The sequence below is a fragment of the Canis lupus genome, chromosome 1 (assembly GCF_048164855.1).
Source record: "Canis lupus baileyi chromosome 1, mCanLup2.hap1, whole genome shotgun sequence".
NCBI classification, from domain to species: Eukaryota; Metazoa; Chordata; class Mammalia; order Carnivora; family Canidae; genus Canis; species Canis lupus.
In genome coordinates this window covers 110,985,573-111,010,775 of record NC_132838.1, presented here as the reverse complement: position 1 = coordinate 111,010,775, position 25,203 = coordinate 110,985,573, and the positions used below count along the sequence as shown (strand labels likewise).

The window sequence follows — 25,203 nt, the reverse complement described above, 5'->3', positions numbered from 1 at the left end:
TCAGGATGCTTCGAGGGCCAAAGCCGGCCAGTTACAGTGGCAATTTCGCCGCGGGGCGGAGTCGAAAGAAGGGCGCCCTCTGGAAAGGGGCGGAGGCGGCGAGTCAGTGGGCGTTTCAAAGTACGCAGCGCAGACCAATGGCAGCCGAACACCGGAACCCGCGGCGTTGCGAGCCAATAGATGCGGTCTCCGCGGGCCAATGGGAGAGGCGGGGGTGTGTGCCTTGACCTGCCTGTGAGTGGGAGCCAATAGAAAAGGACGTCCCAAAGAGGTGGGTGGGACTCCCAGCCCTGACTCCAATTGCACGGCCAGGCCTTGAAGCTGGTGGGCGGATCCCAGGGCATGCTGAACCAATGGGCTAGGTGGGGCGGGGCGACGGTGCTGGCGGCGGCGGCAGCGGGTTCGGTTGCGCGTGGCGCACGGGGTGGGAGCGGAGCCCAGGCCGGGTGCAGGCGCCGCCGCCAGTGAGAACCGGGGCCCGGAGCAGAGCGGGGTTTGGCTGGGACTGGACCCCGAGCGCACGGGCCCTGACCTTCGCCCTCTGACCTTTCCCCTTGCAGGCGACCATGGGGAACGTCTTGGCCGCTAGCTCGCCGCCCGCAGGGCCGCCGCCGCCGCCTGCGCCCGCCCTCGTGGGACTGCCGCCGCCTCCGCCCTCTCCTCCCGGCTTCACGCTGCCGCCGCTCGGGGGCGGTCTGGGCGCTGGGGCCGGTGCGGGTCGAGGTTCGGAACGGACCCCCGGTGCTGCCGCCGGCAGCGCCGCAGGGACCGCGGACGATGGGGCCTGCGGCTGCCTGCCCAACCCGGGCACGTTCGAGGAGTGCCACCGGAAGTGCAAGGGTGAGGGGCGACGGACCCGGCGGGGGTGTGAGGGCCCGGATCTCGGGGGGAGGGGGGGCGCTCCGAGGACCTTGGGAATTGGCACCGACCATTGGAAACATTTAACAGAGCGTTAGGAGTTGACGTTAGGATCGAATGGTGGAACATTGGACTTGGGGCATAGAACGATGGGATCGAATGGTGGAACCTCGGGACGAAATGCCAGAGCGGTGGAGAAAAGGCTTAGGGAGCTCAAGGAGCCCCGGGGTTCCGTCAGGCCAGCCTTCTTACGTGATCGGGAAGGAAACTGAGGCCCAAGGTCACAGTGTCAACAAGGGTCCAGTGGGGGTGGAACCCAAGTCTTCTGGAACTGGGCTTGGACGAGTTAGGATAGCAAAAGTGGCGCTGACTGACTGGCATTCAGTGTACGTTAGTTAATTCATTAAATCCCTGCAATGTCTCCACGTGGTGAGCTTACAGATGACATCTTACAGGTGACAAGCTTGACACAGAGACTTAAAGTGACTTGCCTTGGGTCACATGGGTAGTAAACAGTGGCACTGGGATTTGGGTGCAGGCAAAGAAAGGCCTGGTCCTGGCCCCTGATTTGGTTAGACTGGCTCTTTATTGGTTGGGGTACTTTTGTGATGCTGTGCTTGTGGGTGGGAGAGCTGGGATGGTAGGGAAGGAAGGGATGAGAGTCGGTGTGTTTGCGTAGGGGTGTGTGTATGTGTGTGGAGGGTGACAGCGAGTCTCTTCTTCAGAGCTATTTCCCATTCAGATGGAAGGTGTCAAGCTCACAGTCAACAAAGGGTTGAGTAACCATTTCCAGGTGAGCCTTCCTGGTGCCCTTACTCCCCTGAGGTCATCCCAACCATCCCCCTGCACCTACACATGCAACCCCCTCGCTCCCCCCTAAAGGGCTAGGCTCCTTGGCACCTGAAAAGACTCAGAGACACAGTGCCAGGCTGACTGCTCATTGGGTCCCAGTGGAAGTGTTTAGGGACCCAGAACCCGGGGACGCCCCACCACCCTTAACATCCAGGCAGGAGTGAAGGACCGGGTACGTAGTCGCATCTCCAGCTTGTCTTTTCTCTGGGCGTCTAAGTAGTCAGGCCGAACCTCCCAGTCCCCATCCCCTGCCCTAACCCAGAGCCGCTCGTCTTTTCCTCCATGGTGGGGAAGCCAGACTGGCAAGTATCCCATCCCAGGCTGGAAGGGAGCTTTGCTGGGGGTAGGTTCGGCTGGGTTTATTGGGGAGGGGGTGGCCTACGGGCTTATCCCTGCGGCCTTCCATGTTCTCCCAGGTGAACCACACAGTAGCCCTCAGCACAGTTGGGGAGTCCAACTACCACTTCGGGGTCACGTATGTGGGAACAAAGCAGCTGAGTCCTACAGAGGTGAGGTTCCTTTTGTCTTTTCATTGTATCTTTTTTCTAACCAGCATGTAGCCAAGTATCCTGCAAAGAAGGCTCTGTCAGTAGGAGGCCTGAGCTGCCCAGGGAGCTCAGAGGGTCTTGGCAGGTGGGGGGACTGCCTCTCCAAGGTGCTTTGGAATATGGTCCCTCCTTCATCCCATTTGGCCCTGCCCTCGGCCAGCCCTGTGCTGGCTTGGGGTCACCAGATTGTGAGGACCCAGAGTAGGCAGGGCTGAACTGGAGATCATACAGGGCCTTGAATGCCAAACAAGGCATTTGAACTTGCTCTAGGGGGCAGTGGAGAGCCACGGAAATATTTGGACTGGGAAAGACATGGTCAGGTTTAGGCTTTAGGGCTGTCCCTCAGGCAGCCATGCAGAGGCAGAGTTGAAGGAATGGGGGTGAAACTAGAGGCCTGGTAGGAGGCTGGGCAAGATGCAGGTGGAGGTGAGGGCCTGAATTAGGTCTCTGCTTCTATCAGCTGTTGCCATTCAGTAAATTCATTTATTCAGCATATCTTCATTGTACTGCATTCGGTGCCCAGCCCTGTGCTGGATGGTGCTGGGGACAGAGCAGTGACTGAAATGGCCACAGAATTCACAGTCTAGTAGAAAAAGAGAACAGACCTGTCCCCAGAGAGTGACAGTCCGAGGTAGGCAGGACTGAAATGCCAGGGGTGGGGGATGGGTGCAGCCCAGAGGGACACCTAACAGCCTAGGTGGTCAGGGAGGACGTCCTGGAGGAGGGGACCTCAATCTGAGGTTTTCTGACGCTAGGGTTCTCACATAGGCTCACCATGCATGTATTTCCATAATGCTAGACCTCTGACCTCTGACCTTGCCCTCTGCACCACAGGCATTCCCCGTGCTGGTGGGTGACATGGACAACAGTGGCAGCCTCAATGCTCAGGTCATTCACCAGCTGGGCCCTGGCCTCCGGTCCAAGATGGCCATCCAGGTGAGTGGAAGCCAAGTCAGCTGTTCCCCGAACCTCCCTGAGCACTCGACTACCCTCTACACTGTCTCTTCACCCTACAGACCCAGCAGTCGAAGTTTGTGAACTGGCAGGTGGATGGGGAGTACCGGGGTTCTGACTTCACAGCAGCCGTCACCCTGGGGAACCCAGATGTCCTGGTGGGTTCAGGTAAGAGGCACAGGGCTTGGAGGGCAGTCAAATCTCAGTCCCAGCTTTCCCGGCAAATCCATTCCTTCCTCTGGATCTCCTTTTCCACTGTCTAGAAATAGTCAGGGGCCAGGAGTGATTTTTGAAACATCTGGCAATGTAGCATCAGGCACAAGCAAGTAGGTTCAAACCCCCAGCTCTGCCACTGGCTACACTGCAACTGTAGGCAAGTTCCTTCACCCCCCGTGGGCCTCTTTTCTCCTCTGTTATCATTGGGCTACCTCACAGGGCGGTTGAAGAGGTTATTTAAGTTCTTTCGTGTGAAACACTTCAAGTGGCGTGGGGCACATAACGGGTCCCAGAGAGATGTGGGCTGCTCTTATTACTTGGTGGGGCTCTGGGGTGGTTTTGAGGCAGAGATCCCAGCGTGGGTGGGTCCATGTGCAATTCGGGAGGCAGCGATGGTTGGGTGGGGGCAGGTAGTCTGAATCTGAGACAGAAGCTGACAAGGAAAGTTCCTGTCTGGGTGGGTGTGGGCAACAACCGCATAACTCGTGCGTGTCTAGTCTGTTCTTGGTTCCCTTTTTTTTTTGTCTACTGGGTATTGTCTTCAATTTCTCTACTTGACCGTTCATCAGGAGTGTCTTGGGTGTGTATTGCCTACATTCCAGGCCCTGAAGATAAGGTGTGGCAAGCAAAGGAGGATTAGGTTTGTCCTCTGGGATCTTCCATTCCAGAGGACTTAGACACAAGGAAAGCGTCACAAAAAGAAAAAAAATGTCAGGTGATGGGGAGGGGGTTGGAAAGATTAGCACCTTTGGAAGGGTGGGTGGGGTCCTTGGAGAAAGCCTTTTTACCTAGGTGCTCTTTGATTAAAGATTAAGGACTTGAGGGAAGGTGCCATGCAGATCTGTGGGGAAAGAGCTCTTGGGCCCTTGGCAACAGCAAGTGCAAAGGCCCTGAGGCAGGAGGATGCTTTACTGCCACACCAGAAGGTGGAGGGGGGGCTATAATGGGTGGGGAGAGAGAGCTAGAAGTCAGAAGGTCAAGGAAGGGGCCAAGTCAGCTGAGGCTTTGTAGTAAAACTTTAGCCTTCACTCTGAATGAGTCAGGGGCCACACCAAAGGTTTGTAAGCACAACAGGGACAGGAGCTGATGTAGCTTCTAATGGGACCCGCCATGCTGCCCCATGGAGAGCAGCCTATGAGGGGCTCTCCCCTAGGGGCAGTGGAGAGGTGAGGAATGGTCAGGCCTGATGTACTTTGAAAGTGGAGCCCACGGGGTTGGCCTTGGGTGTGGGAGGTGAGCGAGAAGAGTCGGGATGACTCCATAGGTTTGGGCTTGAATTACCGGAAGGATGGGAGTGTGGGTTCCAACATTTGTATCTGTCGCTCTGCCATTTGCTTGGTCTTGGAGAGTCATTGGCTCTTAGACATCGAGTGGCTTTGTGAAGGCAGGAAGCCAGAATCCTGGGGAGAGCCCTCGTTTCTGCCTGCTGGGGGGCCAGAGAGCCTCCTCAGAGGAGGTGGTGCCCGAGCTCCCCAAGGAAGGGCAGGGGCCACCCCAGAAGGGAGGCCGGGAGCAGTGGGAAGGGGTGAGGAGAGAGGGGAGGGCCATCCCGCCAAGTCCAGGGGATAGAGGGACCTCGGAAGAAGAAACGTGTCCCCTGCTGACCTCTTGACATCATCACCTGGCTCTGTTCATGTGCTCCCTCCAGCTGGGCCACAGGAGCTTTGCTGAGACTTTTTGGAGCTGCCACATTCTTTCTACCCTATGACCCTTTCACATGCTATCTCCATTGCTTAAAGTTCTCTCTGGGCTTTTTTTTTTTTTTTTTTTTTTAAGACTTATTTATTTATTCATGAGAGACCCAGAGAGAGAAAGAGAGGCAGAGACACAGGCAGAGGGAGAAGCAGGCTCCATGCAGGGAGCCCGACGTGGGACTCGATCCCGGGACCCCTGGATCATGCCCTGGGCCAAAGGCAGACACTCAACCACTGAGCCACCCAGGTGCCCTGGGATCTCCTTGTTCTGATCAGCCGCCTTGCCCACTAGGGTGGCAGCCCTCTCAGGGCAGGAACCTGCTCATCTCCCTTGCCACTGTGTGCCTGGAACCATGCCAGGAACAGAGTAAACACTCAGAAAATACTGAACAGGGAGCAAGTGGCAGTAGCGGCATGCCCCGTGTGGTACTGCCACTATCCTGAGAGCTGGAAAGGGGAAGCGCTTCCCAAGGACACATAGCGGGTCAACGTCCAGAACCCAGGTGCTCCTCTATGGTGCCAGGCACACCCCCTGTGCGCTCTCACTGGCATCGTCCTGTGCTTCCTGGCGCTAGCTTCTGGGTCCCTCTGCCCTGGAGCCCAAGGCCGTGGGACACCCTTCGTCTCTTAGTTCTTTTCGTCCCATCTAGCAACAGTTGTGACGTCATCTGTCACAAGGGCACCAAAACGGTGATCACCTCTGGGTGAATGATTTAGGGAGGAAGAGGCCAGGTGCAGTTGGGCTTCCGTCTGTGTTGGGGCTGCGTGTTGTCCTGCAGCAGGCAGGGGGATGTCACTGTTCCTCTGACCCCTTGTTTCACAGGTGAGGAAAATAGAGGCCCAGGGGTGAGAGCAGGGGCCTGGGGGCTCACTGCCAGGAAACCGAGAAGCTGGGATTTGAATTGTGGTCTAACGCGAGGGTCTGTATTCCTTCTCCATGCCCTCTCTGTGGCTTCGGCTTCTTCCCTGGAGCCCAGGAAAGCCTCGCATATGCCCGGCCCTCAGCAGGGCAGTGCCAGGATGCAGCAGTGACAGCACCATCCTATTACGGGGCTCCCAGCCCAGTGCAGGGGGGGCACCTTTGCTTTTATTTATTTGTTTTCCTTAAATTTTATTTATTTGCGAGCAAGAATGAGAGAGCATAAGCCGGGGCAGGGACAAAGGGCGAGGGAGAAGCAGACTCCCCACGGAGCAGGGAGCCCAACATGGGATTGGATCCCCCAACCCTGGCATCATGACGTGAGCTGAAGGCAGGTGCTTAACCAACTGAGCCACCCAAGCGCCCCAGGATATTTGCTTTTAAACAAATGATCATGGGGTGACTTCTATAACGTGAAAAATCCTACCCGGGAAAAGTTCAGACTGCCAGGAGAGCTTATAACTACCGCTGCCCTACTACATACACACACACCATTTCGCCTAGAGCGACAGGGACAGCTTCTCAAAAACTGGTGTCTGGTCAAAGGAGGGTGAGGAGGGCACTCCTAAGGCCCGTGGGGCACAGCACATGAACAGCAGAAGGTTGTCCCATCTGGCTGGGGCCGAGGACTCCTGGTGTGGGGCCCAGACAAGCAGGGAAAAGGCCAGGGGGAGTGAGTGGGCCCAAACCTTCCTGCTGCCCCATCTTTGTCTCCTGCTACCTGCCCAGCAGGTTTGGGAGGTGGACCTGGAGGTACAACTTAACCAGGTTGCCTGGCTCTGCCAGTTGCCCAAGGCCACCTCTCTGCTCACAGACCCCACTCACTTTCTTTTCTTCCCGCTTCCCGGCTGCTCTAGACGCCGCAGGATGGCCCCCACTTGGGCACCCCTGGTCCTGACAGAGGTCCTGCCTCAAGGAGCCCCTGTTCCTTTGGGGAACTAGGTCTGGACACAAGGTGGGAAGGACAGACTGGGTTCTAGGTACAAGGAGGAGTCAGGATCTTCGAGCAGGAAGGATGGGGCGAACAAGCCAGGTTCCATGGGGAACAAGAAAGACAAGTGGCAGAGAGCATGTTCTGATCCTAGTCCTCAGACTCCCAGTGGCTTTTATATCCACCCCCCCCCCCCCACCAACTGCAGGGGCGGGGAAGGTAAAAGCAGGGAGCCTGGGGCAGGGTGAGGGCCTCGATCCCATGGTGACCCTGGCTCCAGTCACAGGGCGTGCTAGAGAAAAGTACCCCAATCCAGGAAACACTTTAGGGGCGAATGTGTAGTTGGGGAGACTAAGCAGGGGAGGATGTGCATGGGGAAGAGCATGCTCCACGTATTCATGCTGCCTGCAGGGACGGTGGTGGCTGTGTCTTGGGAAGAGGGAGGGGCTCAGTTTTGAAGCTGGGGCCCAGCCATGCAGGACCCTGCTGCTGAGTCTCCTGGGCACTAGAGCTATGTCAAGTTCTGAGCAAGAGAATAAGGTTAGGTGTGTGCATGAATTAGATCCCTCTGTGCTGCAGGTATAATTAGTTGGAGAGGGCAAGGCAGGCCAGGAGATGGGAGGCAAGTTCAGGGGTCCCCCAGCCCTGAGGCCACATAGGTGCCAGAGCTGAGAGACCAGAGACTCTGAGTTGAAGTGCCAGCCTCTCTGACCACCTTTAGTTTTCCCTCTGGGGCCACAGTTTCCTCCTCATTGCATGAGGGCAAACCCAGCCAGGGGTGCACTGGCAGTGGGGGCTGACCCCAAGTCTCCTGCCCTAGTGGGGAAGGGATGCACACTGTGGCCCACATGAGCCCAAAGGGCCCCACTCAGCCTACCCCTGACCACACCCTCCACAGAAGACCCTGCACCAGAGCCAAGGCCGTGAGCCTCCCCAGCCCCGCTGGCGGCCCTCACCAGCTGTGCTCACAAATGGGACAGGTCCCTGACCCTGTGTGCTCATCCCTGTTCTGTCCTGTCCCTGTCCTACCTTCCTGGCTCTCCCCATGTCCCTCTGTCCCTGCCTTCCCCCTACCCCCAATCCTCTTCCTCGCTGGGTCGTGACCTCCCAGCCCAACTGCATCTGCTTAGTCTCCCCTGGGAGTCTTCCATCCCTCTCCCCCCCCTTTCTGATTCTGTTTCCGTTTCTCCATGTAGATGTCCTATTTTCTCCTTCACCATCACTCTGTCTCCCGACTCTTCTCCCCGCGCCCCACCCTGTTCCGTGTCTGCTCGCCTAGGCTCCAAAGACAGGCATGAATGCGTCAGCCCTTGGGCTCCAGAAATCCAACCCAGCAGTGGACAGTTGCTTGTTAGCCACTCCCAGGGGGCTCAGGGCTGTCCCCACTGCCAAGAGGCAGGGGGGAGCCAGATGGCGACCTCAGCATGACCAGTCCAGCACTGGACACTGCACTGTGCCTCATTTACTCCTTGAGACTTTAGTACAACTTCAAGAGGTAGTCCTGTTCCCAGAGAAGTGACACCAGTGGCCTGCTATTACTCCCCCGGCAAGTGGCAGGGCTAGGATTTGAACCCAGGCTGTCTGGCCCCCAGAGGCGTGCTCCTACCAGCCCTACCCTCCTGCCTCTCCCAGCAGCAAAGGGGTTCAGAACCCCTGAGAGGCAGAAGAAGCCCAGATTTCTGCCCCTGACATGTCTTGTGACTGCAGATCAGTGAATCACTCCCCTAGCCTCCGTGGACTCTAAACAGTGGCAAATGAATGCCTGCCTCACGGCCCGAGAGGCTGACCTCACTCCTCTGAACTGTTAAGCAAGGAGCCAGTGCTGGAGGCCTCAGGGGCAGGCCTTGAGCCTCCAGCAGGGGCAAACCTGGAAGGCTGCCTGGAGCAGGAGTCTGGCCTGACAGAAACCAACCACCAAGCCAAGGTGACCCCTTCCCTGACACCCCCCACCCCCTGTCTCACCCACAGGAATCCTCGTGGCCCACTACCTCCAGAGCATCACGCCGTGTCTGGCCCTGGGTGGAGAGCTTGTCTACCACCGACGGCCCGGGGAGGAAGGCACCGTCATGTCTCTAGCTGGGAAATACACATGTGAGCCCGGGGCCTGAGGGCAGGGTACGGGGCTGGGCCCAGGGTTCCAGGTCTGGGGGAGGAGAGGGACCTGGCTTCCACACGCACCTAACGCCACCCTGCTCTCTTACAGTGAACAACTGGTTGGCGACGGTGACATTGGGCCAGGCAGGCATGCACGCGACGTACTACCACAAAGCCAGTGAGCAGGTGCGCTGGGCCGGGGAGCGGCTGTGAGGGCACGCTCTGCAGGCGTGGGTGGCGGGGGGCCGGTGTGCCCGGGGGCTCCGGCCGGGAAGCTGACTCGTGCATGTTGCCCTGGCCCCTTCAGCTGCAGGTAGGCGTGGAGTTCGAAGCCAGCACGAGGATGCAGGACACCAGTGTCTCCTTCGGGTACCAGCTGGACCTGCCCAAGGCCAACCTCCTCTTCAAAGGTACGGGCCTCAGTTTCCCTACTTGTAGACACGTCGGCCAAAGGAGTTGGTGGGGGGTGGCTTGCGCGCACTTCTGTGGGCCCCCAAGTTCCCTGGAGACGCTCGTTAAGAAGCCAGATGCCCGGCCCTGGGTCTGGAGGCACCCACCACGCCTGCTCCCCACCCCCTCTTGCTCCTCCTTTCTGATAAGTGGGAGGCAACTTGGAGCGCATCTGGGCCACCCTGCTCATCGGACAGGAGGGGCCAGGCTCTGCCTGGTGAGTGCCGTCACAGCCCAATCCAGAGCCTCTTTCTGGGCCAACTCGGGTCCTTATGTTAAGTCTGGAGTCTTTCTTCTCGGACCTCAGTGGTTCTCAGGTTGGCGTCCAGGCTTCAGGCAGGGCTTCTCCAGGCGGCGATGAGGCCTAGGACTTGTTTGCCTCTGAAGCCGACCTCCTGTGCCTGCCTCTTGACCCCTCTCTCTGCACTCAGCCTGGTGTCGGAGGCTGGGTGTGGGTTCCAGCTCTGCTGTTCCTCTGCTCCCATGAGATGAGTGATGATCGGCCCTTTCTTTGGTGTGGGGACGGTCCCCCCACACTCGCACACCAGGAGGGTTCTGGTGCACAACTCCGAGGGAAGGTTTTGGTCTTCCTTCAGCAGCTACTGAGCACCTGCTCTGTGCCCAGCCTTCGTGCCGGGATGTTGGGAATAAAGTAGCTGCCGGGCTCTGTCCTCACAAGGCTCACAGCTGGGGATGTGACCCACCCATTCCCAGAGAGTGAAGACCTGGTGTGGATGGGATTGGGATGGGGGGGGCCCATGGTGTGGGAGGGGGCTTCTGGCAGGAAAGGGGTCATTAACCTGAGGCAGGGGAGGGGCGGAGAGGACAACTGAGCTGGTTGGCTCCCGGGGCCCAAAACCTGGAGGTTCAGGAAGAGGTTTCCAGGTAGAAGGAACAGTACCGTCAGAGGTCTAGAAGCCGGCAGTCTGGTTGCTGGTGTCTGAGGCGGCCTGGAGTGTGACTCCACAGGGACAGGGCGGGAAGCTGGGTCTCAACTTAGCCGTTTACCTGCAGGGTCCGTGGACAGCAACTGGATTGTGGGTGCCACTCTGGAGAAGAAGCTCCCGCCCCTGCCCCTGACGTTGGCCCTCGGGGCTTTCCTGAATCACCGGAAGAATAAGTTCCAATGTGGCTTTGGCCTCACCATCGGCTGAGCCCCTCCTGGCCCCCGCCTTCCACCCTTCCTCCTCCAGATCCCACCTCCCTGTCCCCCTGCCGTGGAGGGGAGACCTGAGCCCTCCTCCCCCTCCCTTCCCTCCCTCCTTGGGGGCCAGGGGGGCAGTGGAAAGGAGGGGACCCATCACCCAAGCAGCTGAGGGGGGGGATTCTGGAACCACAGGCGCTTCAGGATTCGGAGCACTAGGGGCAGGGTTGCCCAGTGGGCCTGGAGTCCCAGCAGGGATTCCAGAATCGAGGGGCACGCCAGATTCTGAGCACCAGGGGCAGAGGTGGCCAGACAACCTCAGGGAGGTGTTGGGGCATCCCCGTCTCCCCCCAAAGGGCCCTGGGCCTGGCCCTGAGGGGTCCGCAAGAAGAGGAGCTTCCCCGTCCCCGGTCAGTCAGCCCGCGCCCTCCTTCCCACCCAGCCCTCAGTATAAATCATGTTTATAAGTTATGGAAGAACCGGGACATTTTACAGAAAAAAAAAAAAACCAACAAAAAATACACGTGGAAAAAAAAAGGAACCAGGAGGCGTCTGATTTGCTATTTGTAGCCCCTCCTGCCAGCCCGTCCAGACCGACCTCTCGGTGGCCAGGAGGGGGCGCTGCGGGGCGGAGCCCGGAAGGCTTCCTAACCGCCAGGGAGTCGGCCTGGCCAGAGATCACACATCCTCCCCGTGACTTGTGACTTCTGCTGGGACATCACAGGCCTTCCCTCACCGGCAGGGCCGGGTCTGTGGTCGCTCACCCCAGCCTGGCCCCGCCCCAGTGGCTGCTGCCTGAAGCAGTGGACTGATGGCTGGGGGTGGGGGGGCGCTGATGTGCGGGGGACCTCTTCGTGACTGGAGGGTTGGAGCTTTCAGAAGCTTCTGAAGGATTCCAGCACCTGGAAAGACTTCAGAATCCATTAGCTACTCCTCAGGGGGCAAAGGGCTTCTGGGCCTGGGGTGGGGGGACGCTGGAGTCTGACTCCAGGCTGGCTCCAGATGCCTCCTTGGCACGGAGACGGGGAGGACATAGAGGTGTGGCTTGTGCCCACCTCAGGTTCCAGTAAACTCACACTCCTGACCTCTCCAGACCGGAACTGAAACCACACACATAATGGGCTTTGGAGAGGGAGGCCATTGAGCAGAGATGACCCCTCATCACCCAGGGAAGCCACCCCTGCTCATTTCCTGCCGGCGCCCTTTGAGGCCAAAGCAAACAGGCCCAGGCCTGGCTGCTGTCCTGGGACCAGTCTTTGGGCCTCCATGGACCCCACGGCACCCAGTGTTCACGCACCCTTGAGGCAGCAGGCATGAAGCTCGGCCCTACTTTGCCGTGTGGCCTCACCCACCTCAACCTGGGCTTCTCTGGGGAACAGCCAGGACTCCAAGCGGGCTGCTAGCAAGGTGACGGGTCTCGACGTGGCCAATCAGAGCAGCTGGCCCCGTCTGCCCCAGGAACAGTTCTCGGGATTTCGTGCACTCAGCAGCTTGCATCACCGAACGGTGGTGTAAGTGGGACCATTTTCCTGGTTTTGTGGAGCAAGGAGTAGGGTGGTGAGAGAAGCTCGATCGCTTGCCCAAGGTCATGCAGCTGGCAGGAACCCGGTTTCGGCCCAGAGTCCGCAGTCCTAACCCGGCAGCCGGAGGGCTCCATAGCCCCGCGGAGGGCATCCTGCGGGGGCGCGCCGGGACCTACAATGTTCCTCCTAGGGAGGAGGGCTGGATCTGCATTTTGGAAATGCGAAGCGGGACTCAGAGAGGTGCTCGCCTGTGCCCGAGGTCACAGCCAAAGGGGAAGCTAGGATTAAAACCCAGGTTTACACAGTGCCCCCCCATCCCTTCTGGGTCTGGGCCTCTGGTCCTGCTCTCCCTGAGTCCCAGGAGTCTAGGCAGCACCCCCAGCCACCTCCCCTTGGAACCCAGGAATCCAAAACCCCAGCCTTCTCTTCGCCTCTGCCCCAGGATTTCAGCCCCCAGCCCCCTCTTCCAAATTTGATTCATCCATCAGAGAAAAGAAGGGGCGCGAAGGGGTGCCGGGGTCTGCCACAGCTCCTTCCCTGGCGTGCCTAGCCCCTCCGAGCGGAGGAGGGGGCCTGAGTTACTGAGATGTCACCTCCCTTCGTGGGGGCCAGGGTGGGGTGGAGGGGCATCACAGGGCCTCCAACCACCCCCCTCCTTCCCCCTGCCGGGTGTGGGAAGGGGTGGGGGAGAACAGCCCACCTCGTGACTGGGGGCCGGCCCAGCTCCCGGGCCGGGGAGGAGTGGGCGGGGCAGGGGGAACATTATAATTGGACGAGTCTGGTATCCCTGAGTCCTACTCAGCCCGAGCGGAGGCGAAGGAGGAGGATTCCCGGGAGCCGGTGAGAAACCGAGTTGAGGGCACAGAGACCAGCTCAGGGCTCCCGGGAGCGACGGGCTGGGGCGAGGTGACTGTCAGACGCGAGGACCGGGGCAAAGGCAGCAGCCGGGGAAGAGGATGCACGCAGGGGTCGGACCTAGGAGGAGGAGTGGGCCGCAAGAGCATCCCGTCCTGGCTGGAAGGTGGGGCGGGGGGAGCAGCTGGACCTCTCGAAGAACCGGATGAGCCAGGCCACGAATTGTCACTGCCATTCCTTGAGCGCTTCCCGGGTGACCCCTCAGATCTCCAGGGCTTGGAGGCCCAGGGGCGGCGCGAGGTGGCCAGAGCGCTCACCGGAGGACTTGTCAATGAGAATTAAGTTAGCTCATGGGTGGAACATGACGTTTAGATGTGAAGCTGGGGCTTAGAATGTGAAGGGAGGACGAGGAATGCGAGGTTGGAACTTAGAAGCCACGGTCGGGGCTCTCATGCAACTCGGGGCAGAGTGAGTGGAATTTGAACCCCTGGGAGAGGGGGATGGAATTTGGGCGGCGGAGGCCGACCTGGTGATGGGGAGATAGGAGGAGACAATGAGGGAGTTAAATCAACAACGGAGGGACCGCTCGGTAAATGTTTGTGATTGGATTCGGCCCGATGCAGACTTGGGGGCGCGGGCAAGACTCGGTGGGCCGCGAGCGGGTGGGGCGGGGCTCCGGGTGGGAGGGGTCCCCACTGGCTGCCCAGATTGACATTTCTCCCTCTCTCGTACTGACCAATCGCAGGCTGGAAGATGAAGGTTCTGTGGGCTGCGCTGGTGGTCACGCTCCTGGCAGGTAGGTGGGCGGGGCTTGCTCAGGTTCCCTGCCCCTTCCTCGCATCCTCACCTGCACCCCGGGGTGGGCCCTTCTCTCATCCCTGGGTCCCACCTTCAGCTGATCTGTCTTCCCCTTGAGGGGAGGCCCAGGTCTGAGGCCTCCCATCCACTGGCTCTGAGCAGTTGTTTTACTCTCTCTGGGCCTCAGTTTCCCCATCCTTAAACCGGGAGTTAACAACAGTTCCTAATGCATTGTTGTCAGGCAGGTAGCGAGCCTTAGATTCGTGTCTGCCGTGAGTAGGTTTATTCCTCACGGCAACACGGCCCTGCACGGAGCAGACACAGATGCTCCACATGTGCCTGTCAGGTGAACTGGGCATCCCCCCACCGGCTCCCTGACGGCCAGTGCTCTAAAGCAAGCGCGGGAGCATATGTGGAGCACCTGCTGTATACGAGGCACTGCGGGCCTGGAGCGGGCCGGGAGGCTGACCGCCGCGAACTTGCTCTGTGCAGGATGCTGGGCCGATGTGCAGCCGGAGCCGGAGCTGGAGCGCGAGCTGGAGCCGAAGGTCCAGCAGGAGCTGGAGCCAGAGGCCGGGTGGCAGACTGGCCAGCCCTGGGAGGCGGCGCTGGCCCGCTTCTGGGATTACCTGCGCTGGGTGCAGACGCTGTCTGACCAGGTGCAAGAGGGCGTGCTCAACACCCAGGTCACCCAGGAACTGACGTGAGTGCCCCCTGACACTCCCGCTGGGCAGTTCCTCCTGGAGCGTCCGCCAGTCTGGGCATCTCTGCCCATGTCTCGATCCCTCTTTCCATCTCAAGCTCCTGGCTATGGACCCCTCTGACTCTCTCAGCTCCTCCTGCCCCTGGCCACCCCTCCGTCAGGCTAGCTCAATCCCTCGCACCCTTCCCTTTCATCCCCGCGTCTGGCCGTCCCTGCCCCCACCATGCCCTCCCGCACCACGGGGTTTTCTCCCTGTTCCCCGCCCCCCCCCCCAGCTCTGCACACACATGCTCCCGCCCTCTCGGACCCCAGGGCGCTGATGGATGAGACCATGAAGGAGGTGAAGGCCTACAAGGCGGAGCTGGACGAGCAGCTGGGCCCCATGACCTCGGAGACGCAGGCCCGCGTGGCCAAGGAGCTGCAGGCGGCGCAGGCCCGGCTGCGCTCGGACATGGAGGACGTGCGCAACCGCCTGACGCAGTACCGCGGCGAGCTGCAGGCCATGCTGGGCCAGAGCAGCGAGGAGCTGCGGGCGCGCTTCGCCTCCCACATGCGCAAGCTGCGCAAGCGGGTGCTGCGGGACGCCGAGGACCTGCAGAGGCGCCTGGCCGTCTACAAGGCCGGCGTGCGCGAGGGTGCCGAGCGCAGCGTGAGCAGCATCCGCGAGCGCCTCTGGCCGCTGCTGGAGCAGGCCCGCGAGCGCAACGCCAAGGTGGGCGCCCTGGCCACGCAGCCGCTGCTCGAGCGGGCCGACGCCCTGGGCCAGCAGCTGCGCGGGCAGCTGGAGGAGATGAGCAGCCGGGCCCGCGGCCACCTGGAGGAGATGCGCGAGCAGATACAGGAGGTGCGGGTGAAGATGGAGGAGCAGGCCGACCAGATACGCCAAAAGGCCGAGGCCTTCCAGGCGCGCCTCAAGAGCTGGTTCGAGCCCCTGCTGGAAGACATGCAGCGCCAGTGGGACGGGCTGGTGGAGAAGGTGCAGGCGGCCGTGGCCACCATCCCCACCTCTAAGCCTGTGGAGGAACCATGAGCGCCCCGCATGCCACCTGCTGGGCCTCCCCCAACTCCTTCCCGTGCCCCCTGCCTGCTCCCACCGGCCTCCAGGAGGCCTGCCCCTGCCCCCAGCTGTCCTCCTGAAAGGGCCCTAGCTTAATAAAGATTCACCAAGCTCCACAGCAGCTGCTGGACTTCTGTGTGTGATTACTCCCGGCTCTGCCTCAGTTTCTCTTTTCTTCCCCACACTGGCCACACCACTCTGTCCGGTCCCCTCTGCTTGTGTGTCTGGTTTTTGGTCCCTTCTGATCCCTCCCTCTGTTCCTTTCAGAGTCTCCCTTCTTGCTCTGTCTCTGCTCAGCAGTACTCAATCTCTCTCTTCCCTGCCTCCCTGTCCCTTCTGGCTCTGAGACAAGGTTCTGGAATAGATCCACCCCTAGGGTGAATCCTGCAGTTGCCCCTGACTATGCCCGGGGAGGTGGTGGGCAGAGGGATAGGGGAAGCAACCTCTCAGCCTGAGCTTGCTCAGCTTCAGGATACTGGCTTCATGGAGTTGTGACCCCAAAGACCTGACACCACTGCAATTATGATTAAGTTCCCCCTTTTAATTTTTATTTTTTAAAATATTTAATTTATTTATTCATGAGAGACACACAGAGAGAGGCAGAGACATAGGCAGAGGGAGAAGAAGGCTGTATCAGGGAGCCTGATACAGAACTCATCCCAGGACCCCGGGATCATGCCCCGAGATGAAAGCAAGATGCTCAACCGCTGAGCCACCCAGGCGTCCCTAAAAGAAAGATTTTATTTATTTGAAAGAGAGCACAGCAGAGGGAGAAACAGGCTCCCCACTGAGCAGAGAGCCAGATGCAGGGCTCGATCCCAGGGCCCTGGGATTATGACCAGAGCTGCCCAAGGCATGGGTGCTTAGCGGACTGAACCACCCAGGCCTCCCTGGTTAAGCCCTTCTTGGCATTCCCCGGCCTTATCTGATTCTGCCTCCTGGCCTCCCGCCTCCTCTGGGTGAGTGAGAGGCTTCATTTTTCTTGCTTCCTGTTTTCCTCCACCTCTATCTTTTATCTCTTTCTCCTCCTGTTTCCCCCACACACACACCTTCTGGTCCTGCTTGTTTCTTGTTTCTCTTCTCCTGCCCTCTGGGTTGGTCCTCTCCACCATTCTGTTGCACTTGGGCCCTCTCTGCCTCTCCAGTTCCCTCTGGATCCGCAGATCTCTTCATCTGATCTTCCCTGCCCCCTGCCCTCATCCTCTCCTCTACCCTCCAGTTGGGTTGCTGACCTCTGGTCTCTCCCAACAAGCCTACTGGGTGCTGGGTCCTGGCTGGAGAGGAGGAAGCTGCCCTTCCCCCACCCCACCCCCAGGAGGGGGTGCCACGCCCCCATGAAGAACTGGGGTCCAGGTCTGGGAGACAGCTGGGAGCTGACCTTCAGAGTGGTGCAGACTGAAGCCAGGAGCCTGGGGCCACCTGCTGGCATTCACTCCCACCCCCTCAATTCCCAGAGGAGGGGAGCAGGGTTCCAGCCCAGAGGACAGGCCAGGGCTTGAGCTTGTAACTCCTAGGCCCAGCTGCACTATTCCACGTGGCTCCTGCACATTCTGAACTCCGAGCTTTCACCAGCTGCCCTGAGTGCCCTTCTGGGGGCAGGCTGTCCTCCCCACCCCCCCAGATGACTCACCCTAGGCTTGGTGAGCAAAGGGCCAGTGGGCTTAGAGGCAGGGGGACTAGTTCCAGCCAAGTGTGCTGCTGATTCACTGTATGCCCTGGAGCTGGGGCCAAGCCCTCTGAGCCACAGCTGTCAATGCACGGCCTGGGATCAACCGTGTCTCCCCCTTGAAGAACTGAATCTTGGGTTCTCATGGATGAAGACAGCAGTCAGGTCTAGAGATGGCACCAGGGCTGGAGAAGTTTTGGGGAACAGAGCCTGGCAGGGGGTGCTGTGGGGCAGAAGCTGATCCCCCTCAGAGATTCAGAGGGGCAGCCTGAAGTCCAGAAAGGGGACAGACAGAGAGCCACCCCTCCCTTCGCCCCAATGGTGCTGAGCCATTGAATGTTCTTGGCTGTGCCTCGGTTTCCCCATCTGTAAATGGAAACCCCTGTAGCTAGCATGAGGAGGAGGAGACTGGAAAAGCCAAGTCATTCTTCTATTCCGGTGGGGTGGGGAAGGAAGGAGAAGAGACCTCTGGGTGGATGTCTGGGGAATGCTAGGCTCGCAGGGGAAGCAGATGTCTGGGAAGGCAGCTGGAGGGCTGACAGGGTCTGGATGCACTGAGCCAGCCAAGGGGTTGTCGCAATCCTGCCAGGGTCATGTCTGTGCGTCCCTTTCATAACCGTCCCCTCCCACCACCACCCCCAGGCTGACACGTGGTTGTGGGGGCACAAGGCCAGCCAACCTCAAGTCTGAGGCCAGGGCCACCCTCCCCACAGCTGCCAGGGATCACTGGCGGTCAAAGGCAGCCAGAGGAAGGGGGGAAGCATTGGACTCCAGCCCTGAGGGACGGATGTGGTGGGAGGAGAGACAGGGGAGGGGGGGAGAGCTTGGTGCCAGGAGGGGCCCGAAGGGGCAAGGGCAGATGCACTGTTTACCAGGGGGCCCGGAAGCTCGCAGAGTGGGAGAGCAAAGGGCTAGGAGGGGCCTGGTGGAATGGATGGAGGCGCACACCCTGGGATCCTTGCAGCTGGGGTTTTGCAGTTGAGACAGGTTGCAAAGATTCCTGCCCCAAAGATCGATGTGCATGGGGCAGGGGAGGGGGCTGTGGAATGAAGACCTCAGAGCACATCCGTGGAGGTCTGGGATGCTCCCAGATGCAGAGAGGTGGGGGGCTTGAGGGCTGGTCTGCAAGTGAGACTGGAAGTGGCCAGGGTCTAGGAATGTGGGGGTAGACTGGGTGACCCTGGAGTCATGGAGTTGGGAGTTGCTTGCGCTGAAGAGGCTTGCTAAGAAGAGAAAGGGGATGGAAGAGGAGGCCTGGAGAGTTCCAGCAAATTACAGAGATGCTCGGTGACAGAGAGACCCTTGAGTTCAGCAGGAGAAACACGCCCCCAGCCCTCACATGTAGGGAAGGGACTATGGCAGGCTGAGATCCACCAACAGGGAGATTTAGAGGTGCAGGTGCTGAACAGCAAGTGGCTTAAGGGACAAGGGATGTGCCCAGGCCCACCTGACCCCCGCAGCCCACCAGCCAGGCAGGGAAGAGGAAATGGTGGGTGGGCACGGGAGTGGGGGGAGGCCAGCGGCCCGGAGGCTTAAGGGGAGGGATTAACCTGCCCCGCCTCCACCCCAGCCCGATAAAGGCCTGGGCCAGGCCAGGACCTCCCACCTGCGCTTTCCGAGACCGCTCCAGGTTGGTGCTCGATACCTGATGCCCCTGATGCCCCGGGAGGGCTGCCCCTCCAAGAACACTAGAAAAGGGGTGGAGGGAACTCCGGGGAGGGAGGAGGGGTGTCACTGATCGCTCCCACCCCTGCTTCTGCTTCCAGAGAGCCCCTCCGGCCCCGCCATGAGGCTCATTCTGTCGCTCCCGGTTTTGGTGGTGGTTCTGTCGATGGTTTTGGAAGGTAAAAGCGGGATAGAAGAATCTGGGGGTTTGAGATTTGGAAGCTTGAAGCTGCCTACGTGCCTGGGCTCCAAGCTTGGAGGACGCTTGAGAGCTCTGGGGCCCCTTCTGTGCCCTGGTTTTCCTATCTCTCACCAATCACCCCACCCCCAACCGGGCAAGGTGGGTGAGGGTGCTCTAAGGGGAGGGCCGGCAGGTGGCAAGTCTACCTCAGGAAGCCCTAGCAACAGATGATGTATTGACTTGCCCCTCCAGGATTGGCTGTCCTGCTTTTACAACCTGGAAAGGGGAGGGGGAGGAGGGAGGCCTGACAGTAAGCTAATTCCCGGCAGCTTGAGCTCCATCTGGTCGCCTTAGTCCATCTTCCCCCCTCCCCTTCCCAGCCTAAAGCCATGACCTCCAAGAATCATTTAAAGATCTCCTTTCCCGTCCCCAGAATCTCAGCCTGAGGCTTCCCAATACTGACATTTTTGTACCCCTGCCCGTCTCTGGGCAGGTCCAGCCCCCGCCCAGGCGGCCGGAGAAATCTCCAGCACTTTTGAGCGCATCCCGGATAAGCTGAAGGAGTTTGGTAACACCCTGGAAGACAAGGCCCGGGCAGCCATTGAGAGCATCAAGAAGAGCGACATTCCTGCAAAGACCCGGTTAGGAACCTTCTCAGGGTTTGGGAGGGCTGGGGTATATCATTAACAGATTGGGGAAACTGAGACCTGGAGAGGCTGACAGCTTCCATGTGGTCATGGCTGGATCGCAGGGTGCCCAGATGTGGGGGACAGGTTCCTGACTCCTACCTAGGCCACAGTGTAGAAGTGGTCCTGTGTGGTGGTAAAAGGCCGAGCTTGGGTGTCGAGTCACCCCAGGTCCACAGGCTAGCAAAGACTCAGTTCTCTTTGTGTGATTCCAGAATAGATCTGGATGAGCCTTCTTCCTCCTCTGTTACATGGATGGTTCTGAGGAGAAGTAAACTAGGGGATTTGCATAGTGCCTGACACATGGTAAATGCTCAGTATGCTTTTTAACCAACAGTGACTCCATTTGGCCACTTAGATTAGAGGATCATTCATTCATGAACAAGTATTTATTGGGCATCTGCTAAATGTCCAGGATTGTTCCAGTGTGGGGAATAATAGTGATGAATGAGATAAAGTCCCAGCCCACAGGGAACAGATTGTAAACCAGTGAATTTCCAGCAGGTCAGCCCAGATGGGGCTAAATACTGAGAAGACAATAAACAGGGTGGATGTAGACAACCAGTGTGGGGCTTGAACTCATGACCCTGAGATCAAGAGTTGTATATAATACCTCCTGAGCCAGCCAGACTCCCCTTTTCATATCTCAATTTAAAGTGTTATTGCTTCAGGGCGCCTGGGTGGCTCAGTAGGTTAAGCTTCAGACTCTTGATCTCAGTTCCAGTCTTGATCTCAGGGTGGTGAGTTCAAACCTACATGAAGCCTGGCTGTCTTACTTTAAAAGAGAGAGAGAGAGAGAGAACGAGAGAGAGAGAGAGAGAGAGAGAGATCTGAGTGATTAGGAAAATCCAGCCAGGCCTAGAAACATGGGAAGAATGTTCCTGTGGAGGGTGAGTGCAAAGGCCCTGAGCCAGGAAGATATGAACATAATCCAGGCCAGGGACACAGCCTGGGCAAAAAACAAGAAGGCTGAAGAGTGCCCCTGAATAACTAGGGGACAGCGTGCCAAGAGCAGGCTTGGTAGCAAGAGATAGCAAGCCTTGAAAGTTGTGCCCAGGGTGGAGTGTTCTGACTTCAAAGGGCTCTGGCCCATCTGGGAAATCCAGCCCAGGGCTCCTCCCAGTTCCACAGGGAACCATGCTCTGTCCTTGGGGGAAGGGAAAAGGGAAGATGGGGGAGGCAGGTAGGAGGCAGGATTTGGGCCCTCTGACCTGCCCTGAAACACCAAACTCAGTGACTCCTCCCCCATCTCTCCCTGCAGAAACTGGTTTTCTGAGGCTTTCAAGAAAGTGAAGGAGCATCTCAAAACTGCCTTCTCCTGAACACCAGGAGAGCCGCCCCTCTACTCTGGCCTGTGTGCCCCAGGAGGGGGCTCTGAAATTTCCCATCCCCTGGCTCCTTGCCAAGGACTTCATGATGTTCATGTCTACCCCCAACCTCCAATAAAAATCCTATAGAGAAATCTGAGTGGTCTTTTGCTGGGGGGGAGAGGGGGCTGCATCTTTTGAGGAGGCAAGGATTCAAATGTATTGAACGTTGTCTACTTGACCTGTGCCAAGGACTTTGAACTTCATGGTCTCAAAAAAATCCTCACAAGAACCTCGGGAGCAGGGGCCCTGTTAATTCCACGAGGGCATGGGGGCCCACAGAGGTGAAGTCACTTGTCAGGAATGGGAGAGCTGTTTCTCTGCTATATTCTTTCCCGACTGGGCTGCCCAAGATGAGGGACCGGGTTGGTTCAACACCATGAACAGTAGGTCTTTATTATACTTAAAATGGATGATGCCCCTCCTCCAGGAAGCCCTTCTTAGACCTCAGGCTGGGTCATCACTGCCTAGTAATGGGTCTGTCTTTCCTACTGGATTGTGAGCCCAGGAGGACTGGGCCAGGACGTCATCACCACTGTCCCCAGGCATAGTCCCACACAGGACTGGGCATGGTGTAGGCGCTCAGTAATACTTGGTGGAATAATTATTCACAATCCGAAACAAACAAACAAAAACCCTAAACATTACCTTTTCACAAAACTCCCCGTAGGTGGGTGCTGTCTCTGCCCCTATTTTACAGAGGAAGAAACTGAGACAGAAGTCTAAAATCACTTACGTGATGTTATGCAGCCAAAAATGGGTAGGGCTGGGATTTGAATGGAGGCTGGGCAGGTGGGGGTGGGGGTGGTTCAAGGGTCACCTCCTCACTCTGCTTTCCTGGTTCCTGGGACACTCTGCCAGACAAGCCGGCTGCAGCCACACACACACACACACACACACACACACACACACACACACAGCCTGGCCCAGGGCCTCGCCTGCATCATCCCCAGCATATTAAAATGCACCCATACCCCTCATCAGATAAAATTCAAACAAGCAGTCATCTTGCAGGTGGCTAGTTGGCAAAAAGGTATAGTCTGTACAGATTTAATCAATTAGTCATCTTGGCCATATTTCCAGCATTTGGGGGCCAATTTATTTTTCAAGCACTCTTCCCAACCCCTCTGGACAGCTCTCAGGTTGGAGAGGTGCAGAGACAGAGAAGATGGACAGTTCATGGAGTATGCCCTTCGCTTTGGAAGAGAGGCTTAAACTCAGGGGCAGTAAGATGAAAACAACCAGGGAACCTGGGTGGCCCAGCGGTTGAGCATCTGCTTTTGGCTCAGGTCATGATCCCAGGGTCCTGGGATCGAGTCCTGCATTGGGTTCCCCGCAGGGAGCCTGCTTCTCCCTCTGCCTATGTCTCTGCCTCTCTCTCTCTCTCTCTCTCTCTGTCTCTTATGAATAAATAAATACAATTTTTAAAAATAAGACGAAAACAACCAAAAGACACCAGCCTGCTTCCCATCATCTGGCAGCAAGAAGATTGGAAAATACCAGGGGCCGGTGAGGACATGGGTACCTGAGAAGCAGCACACCCTCCCCAGGAGAGTGGACTGACTGGATCTCTACAATGAAGAGCAACCTGGCAGTTTCTAGGGACATTAAGTATTTGTGTGCCCCGTGTCCACCCCAGCGATCCCGAATCCCGGTGCGGGGGCCAGAAAAGCATCTGGGAACACGGACAAGGCTGCTCATTGCGGTGTTATTTGTGGGGATGGAAGCTGCAAGCAACCTAGCAATCGATCGCTAGGGGAATAAAAAAAAGAAAATGTGCAACTCCATGCAACTGCAGAAAAATGAGCTAAATGTTCATGCAACAACTTGGAGAGATCTAACAGTGTAGCACTGAGTGAAAAAGAAACAGGAGAGGGGTGCCTGGGTGGCTCAGTTGGTCAAGTGTGTCTGCCTTTGGCTCGGGACATGATCCTGGGGTCCTGGGATCAAGTCCCACATCACACTGGGCTTCCTGCTCAGCAGGGAGTCTGCTTCTTCCTCTCTGTCTGTCAAATAAATAAATAAATAATATTTTTTTAAAAAGATTTTTATTTATTTATTCATGACACACACACACACTCAGAGACAGAGACACAGGCAGAGGGAGAAGCAGGGTCCCTGCAGGGGACCCAACGTGGGACTCGATCCCGGGACTCCAGGATCACGCCCTGGGCTGAAGGCAGGCGCTAAACCGCTGAGCCACCCAGGGATCCCCTAAATAAATAATATTTAAAAGAAAGAAACAGGGACACCAGGCTGGCTCAGTAGTTGAGCCCCTGCCTTCTGCTCAGGGTGTGATCCTGGAGTCCCAGGATCGAGTCCCACGTCAGGTTCCCTGCATGGAGCTGCTTCTCCCTCTGCTTGTGTCTCTGCCTCTCTCTCTCTCTCTCTGTGTCTCCCATGAATAAATAAATAAAGTCTTAAAAAAATAAACATAAAAGAAAGAAACAGGAAAAGACGCACAGGGTGGTGCCATTGTTGTAAAATTAGAACATAGGCACATAGGGGCGCCTGGGAGGCTCAGTCTGCCTTTGGCTCAGGTCATGATCCCCGGGTCCTGGGATCGAGCCCAGTGTGGGGTTCCCTGCTCAGCGGAAAGTCAGCTTCTTCCTCTTCCTCTGCCCCTCCTCCCCTGCTCATGCTCTCTCTCCCTCTCTCTCAAATAAATAAATAAAATCTTAGAAAAGAAAAAAAGAACATACACACATGGAACCTTGCACCTTGTGGGTTTGAGTTCTTTCCTGTCTGAGGACAACTCCAAGCACATCTGAGGAACGAGGGTAGAGAACAAAGGTGGGAAATAAATAAATATAAGTGTGTGTACTCAGTGCCCCCCGCCCCAGCCAATCAGCCCTCCAAGCTGCTACGCTCCCTTCCCACTTGGCAGCCAGAGGGATCCTGTTAGAACACAAGTCACGTCACACCCTTCCTCTGCTCACAACCCTCCCTCTACCCTCAGAGGAAAACCCAAAGATTGTATCAGAGTCCACCAACTCAAGTCTCCAGCTCCACACTACCTGGCCTGGTCACCCCTGTGCTTCCTGCCCTGTGCCTCTCCCCCTCCCTCACCTGCAACTCCTCAGGCTCCTCTGACACACTGGGCAGGCTTCTACCGCAGGGCCTTTGCATTTGGAATGTCCTTCCCGCAGATGTCCAGATATCTGCCCTGCTCGTCCCTCACCTCCTTTGGGTCTCTGTTTAACACTCACCTCCCTGTTGTGCTCCCCTCATACTGCTCTCCCATCACTCTCCCATCTCCTCATCTACGTTTCTTTTTTTTTTTAATAAGTATTTTTTATTTATTTATTTATTCAGAGAGAGAGAGAGACTGAGAGGCAGAGACACAGGCAGAGGGAGAAGCGGGCTCCATGCAGGGAGCCCGACGCGGGACTCGATCCTGGGTCTCCAGGATCAGACCCCGGGCTGCAGGCGGCGCTAAACCGCTGCACCACCGGGAATGCCCCTCATCTACCTTTATTTCCAGTATTTGCTACCCTCTAATATATATCTATTTGCTTACTTGTTCACTGTCTCCTGCTGCTGGGACCTCAAGTTCATGGATGCTGTCTTGTCTCCTGCAGTGGCCCCAAGTCCCCAGAACAGTGCCTAGCACACAGTGAGCGCTCAGGCAATACTTACTGAATCAGTGAATGAACATTTGCATTCCACGGACCAGCTTACATATACATGCGTGGTTCCCATTCATTATCCACTCATGAACTCACTCATTCTAAGATTTTCTTTTTACACTGTATTTATTTATTCAGAGAGAGAGAGGCAGAGACATAGGCAGAGGGAGAAGCAGGCTCCCTACGGGGAGCCCAAAGCAGGATTTGATCCCAGGACCCCAGGATCAGGACCTGAGCCAAAGGCAGACGCTCAACCACTGAGCCCCCGAGGCTCTTTTAACACTTTATATTTAGAGCCAATACGTTTGTTCTTCTCAGGGTTACAAACTTACCTTCAAGTCCTCAGAGAGCAGGGATCCCTGGGTGGCTCAGCAGTTCAGCGCCTGCCTTTGGCCCAGGGCGTGATCCTGGAG

At 57.7% G+C, this 25,203-nt stretch overlaps 3 protein-coding genes across 9 annotated transcripts; all 3 read left to right on the top strand.

The window, feature by feature from the left end:
• Positions 1–374: 374 nt before the first annotated feature.
• On the top strand, positions 375–11,201 carry TOMM40 (translocase of outer mitochondrial membrane 40). The gene is made up of 10 exons (XM_072831326.1): positions 375–464; positions 561–840; positions 1,584–1,651; positions 2,127–2,219; positions 3,093–3,194; positions 3,275–3,380; positions 8,941–9,063; positions 9,176–9,252; positions 9,374–9,476; positions 10,531–11,201. Exons 2-10 carry the CDS (start codon positions 567–569, stop codon positions 10,668–10,670), a joined length of 1,086 nt encoding a protein of 361 aa, XP_072687427.1. The 5' UTR covers positions 375–464; positions 561–566; the 3' UTR covers positions 10,671–11,201.
• Positions 11,202–12,917: 1,716 nt separating this feature from the next.
• On the top strand, positions 12,918–15,717 carry APOE (apolipoprotein E). 5 transcript variants are annotated; one of them, XM_072831066.1, is made up of 4 exons: positions 12,918–13,023; positions 13,784–13,834; positions 14,329–14,539; positions 14,852–15,717. In XM_072831066.1, the coding sequence occupies exons 2-4, from the start codon at positions 13,792–13,794 to the stop codon at positions 15,567–15,569; spliced, it is 972 nt and encodes a 323-aa protein (XP_072687167.1). In that variant the 5' UTR covers positions 12,918–13,023; positions 13,784–13,791; the 3' UTR covers positions 15,570–15,717. The 5 variants fall into 5 exon arrangements, with proteins under 5 accessions (XP_072687167.1, XP_072687106.1, XP_072687227.1 ...); XM_072831005.1 differs by having other exon boundaries at positions 12,934–13,023; positions 13,773–13,834; XM_072831126.1 differs by having other exon boundaries at positions 12,960–13,089.
• Positions 15,718–17,316: 1,599 nt separating this feature from the next.
• APOC1 (apolipoprotein C1) lies at positions 17,317–21,256 on the top strand. Of its 3 annotated transcripts, none has more exons than XM_072831557.1 (4): positions 17,317–17,427; positions 19,029–19,106; positions 19,602–19,749; positions 21,056–21,256. In XM_072831557.1, the coding sequence occupies exons 2-4, from the start codon at positions 19,049–19,051 to the stop codon at positions 21,114–21,116; spliced, it is 267 nt and encodes an 88-aa protein (XP_072687658.1). In that variant the 5' UTR covers positions 17,317–17,427; positions 19,029–19,048; the 3' UTR covers positions 21,117–21,256. The 3 variants fall into 3 exon arrangements, with proteins under 3 accessions (XP_072687658.1, XP_072687625.1, XP_072687548.1); XM_072831524.1 differs by lacking the exon at positions 17,317–17,427 and adding an exon at positions 18,181–18,249; XM_072831447.1 differs by lacking the exon at positions 17,317–17,427 and adding an exon at positions 18,827–18,892.
• Positions 21,257–25,203: the final 3,947 nt, after the last annotated feature.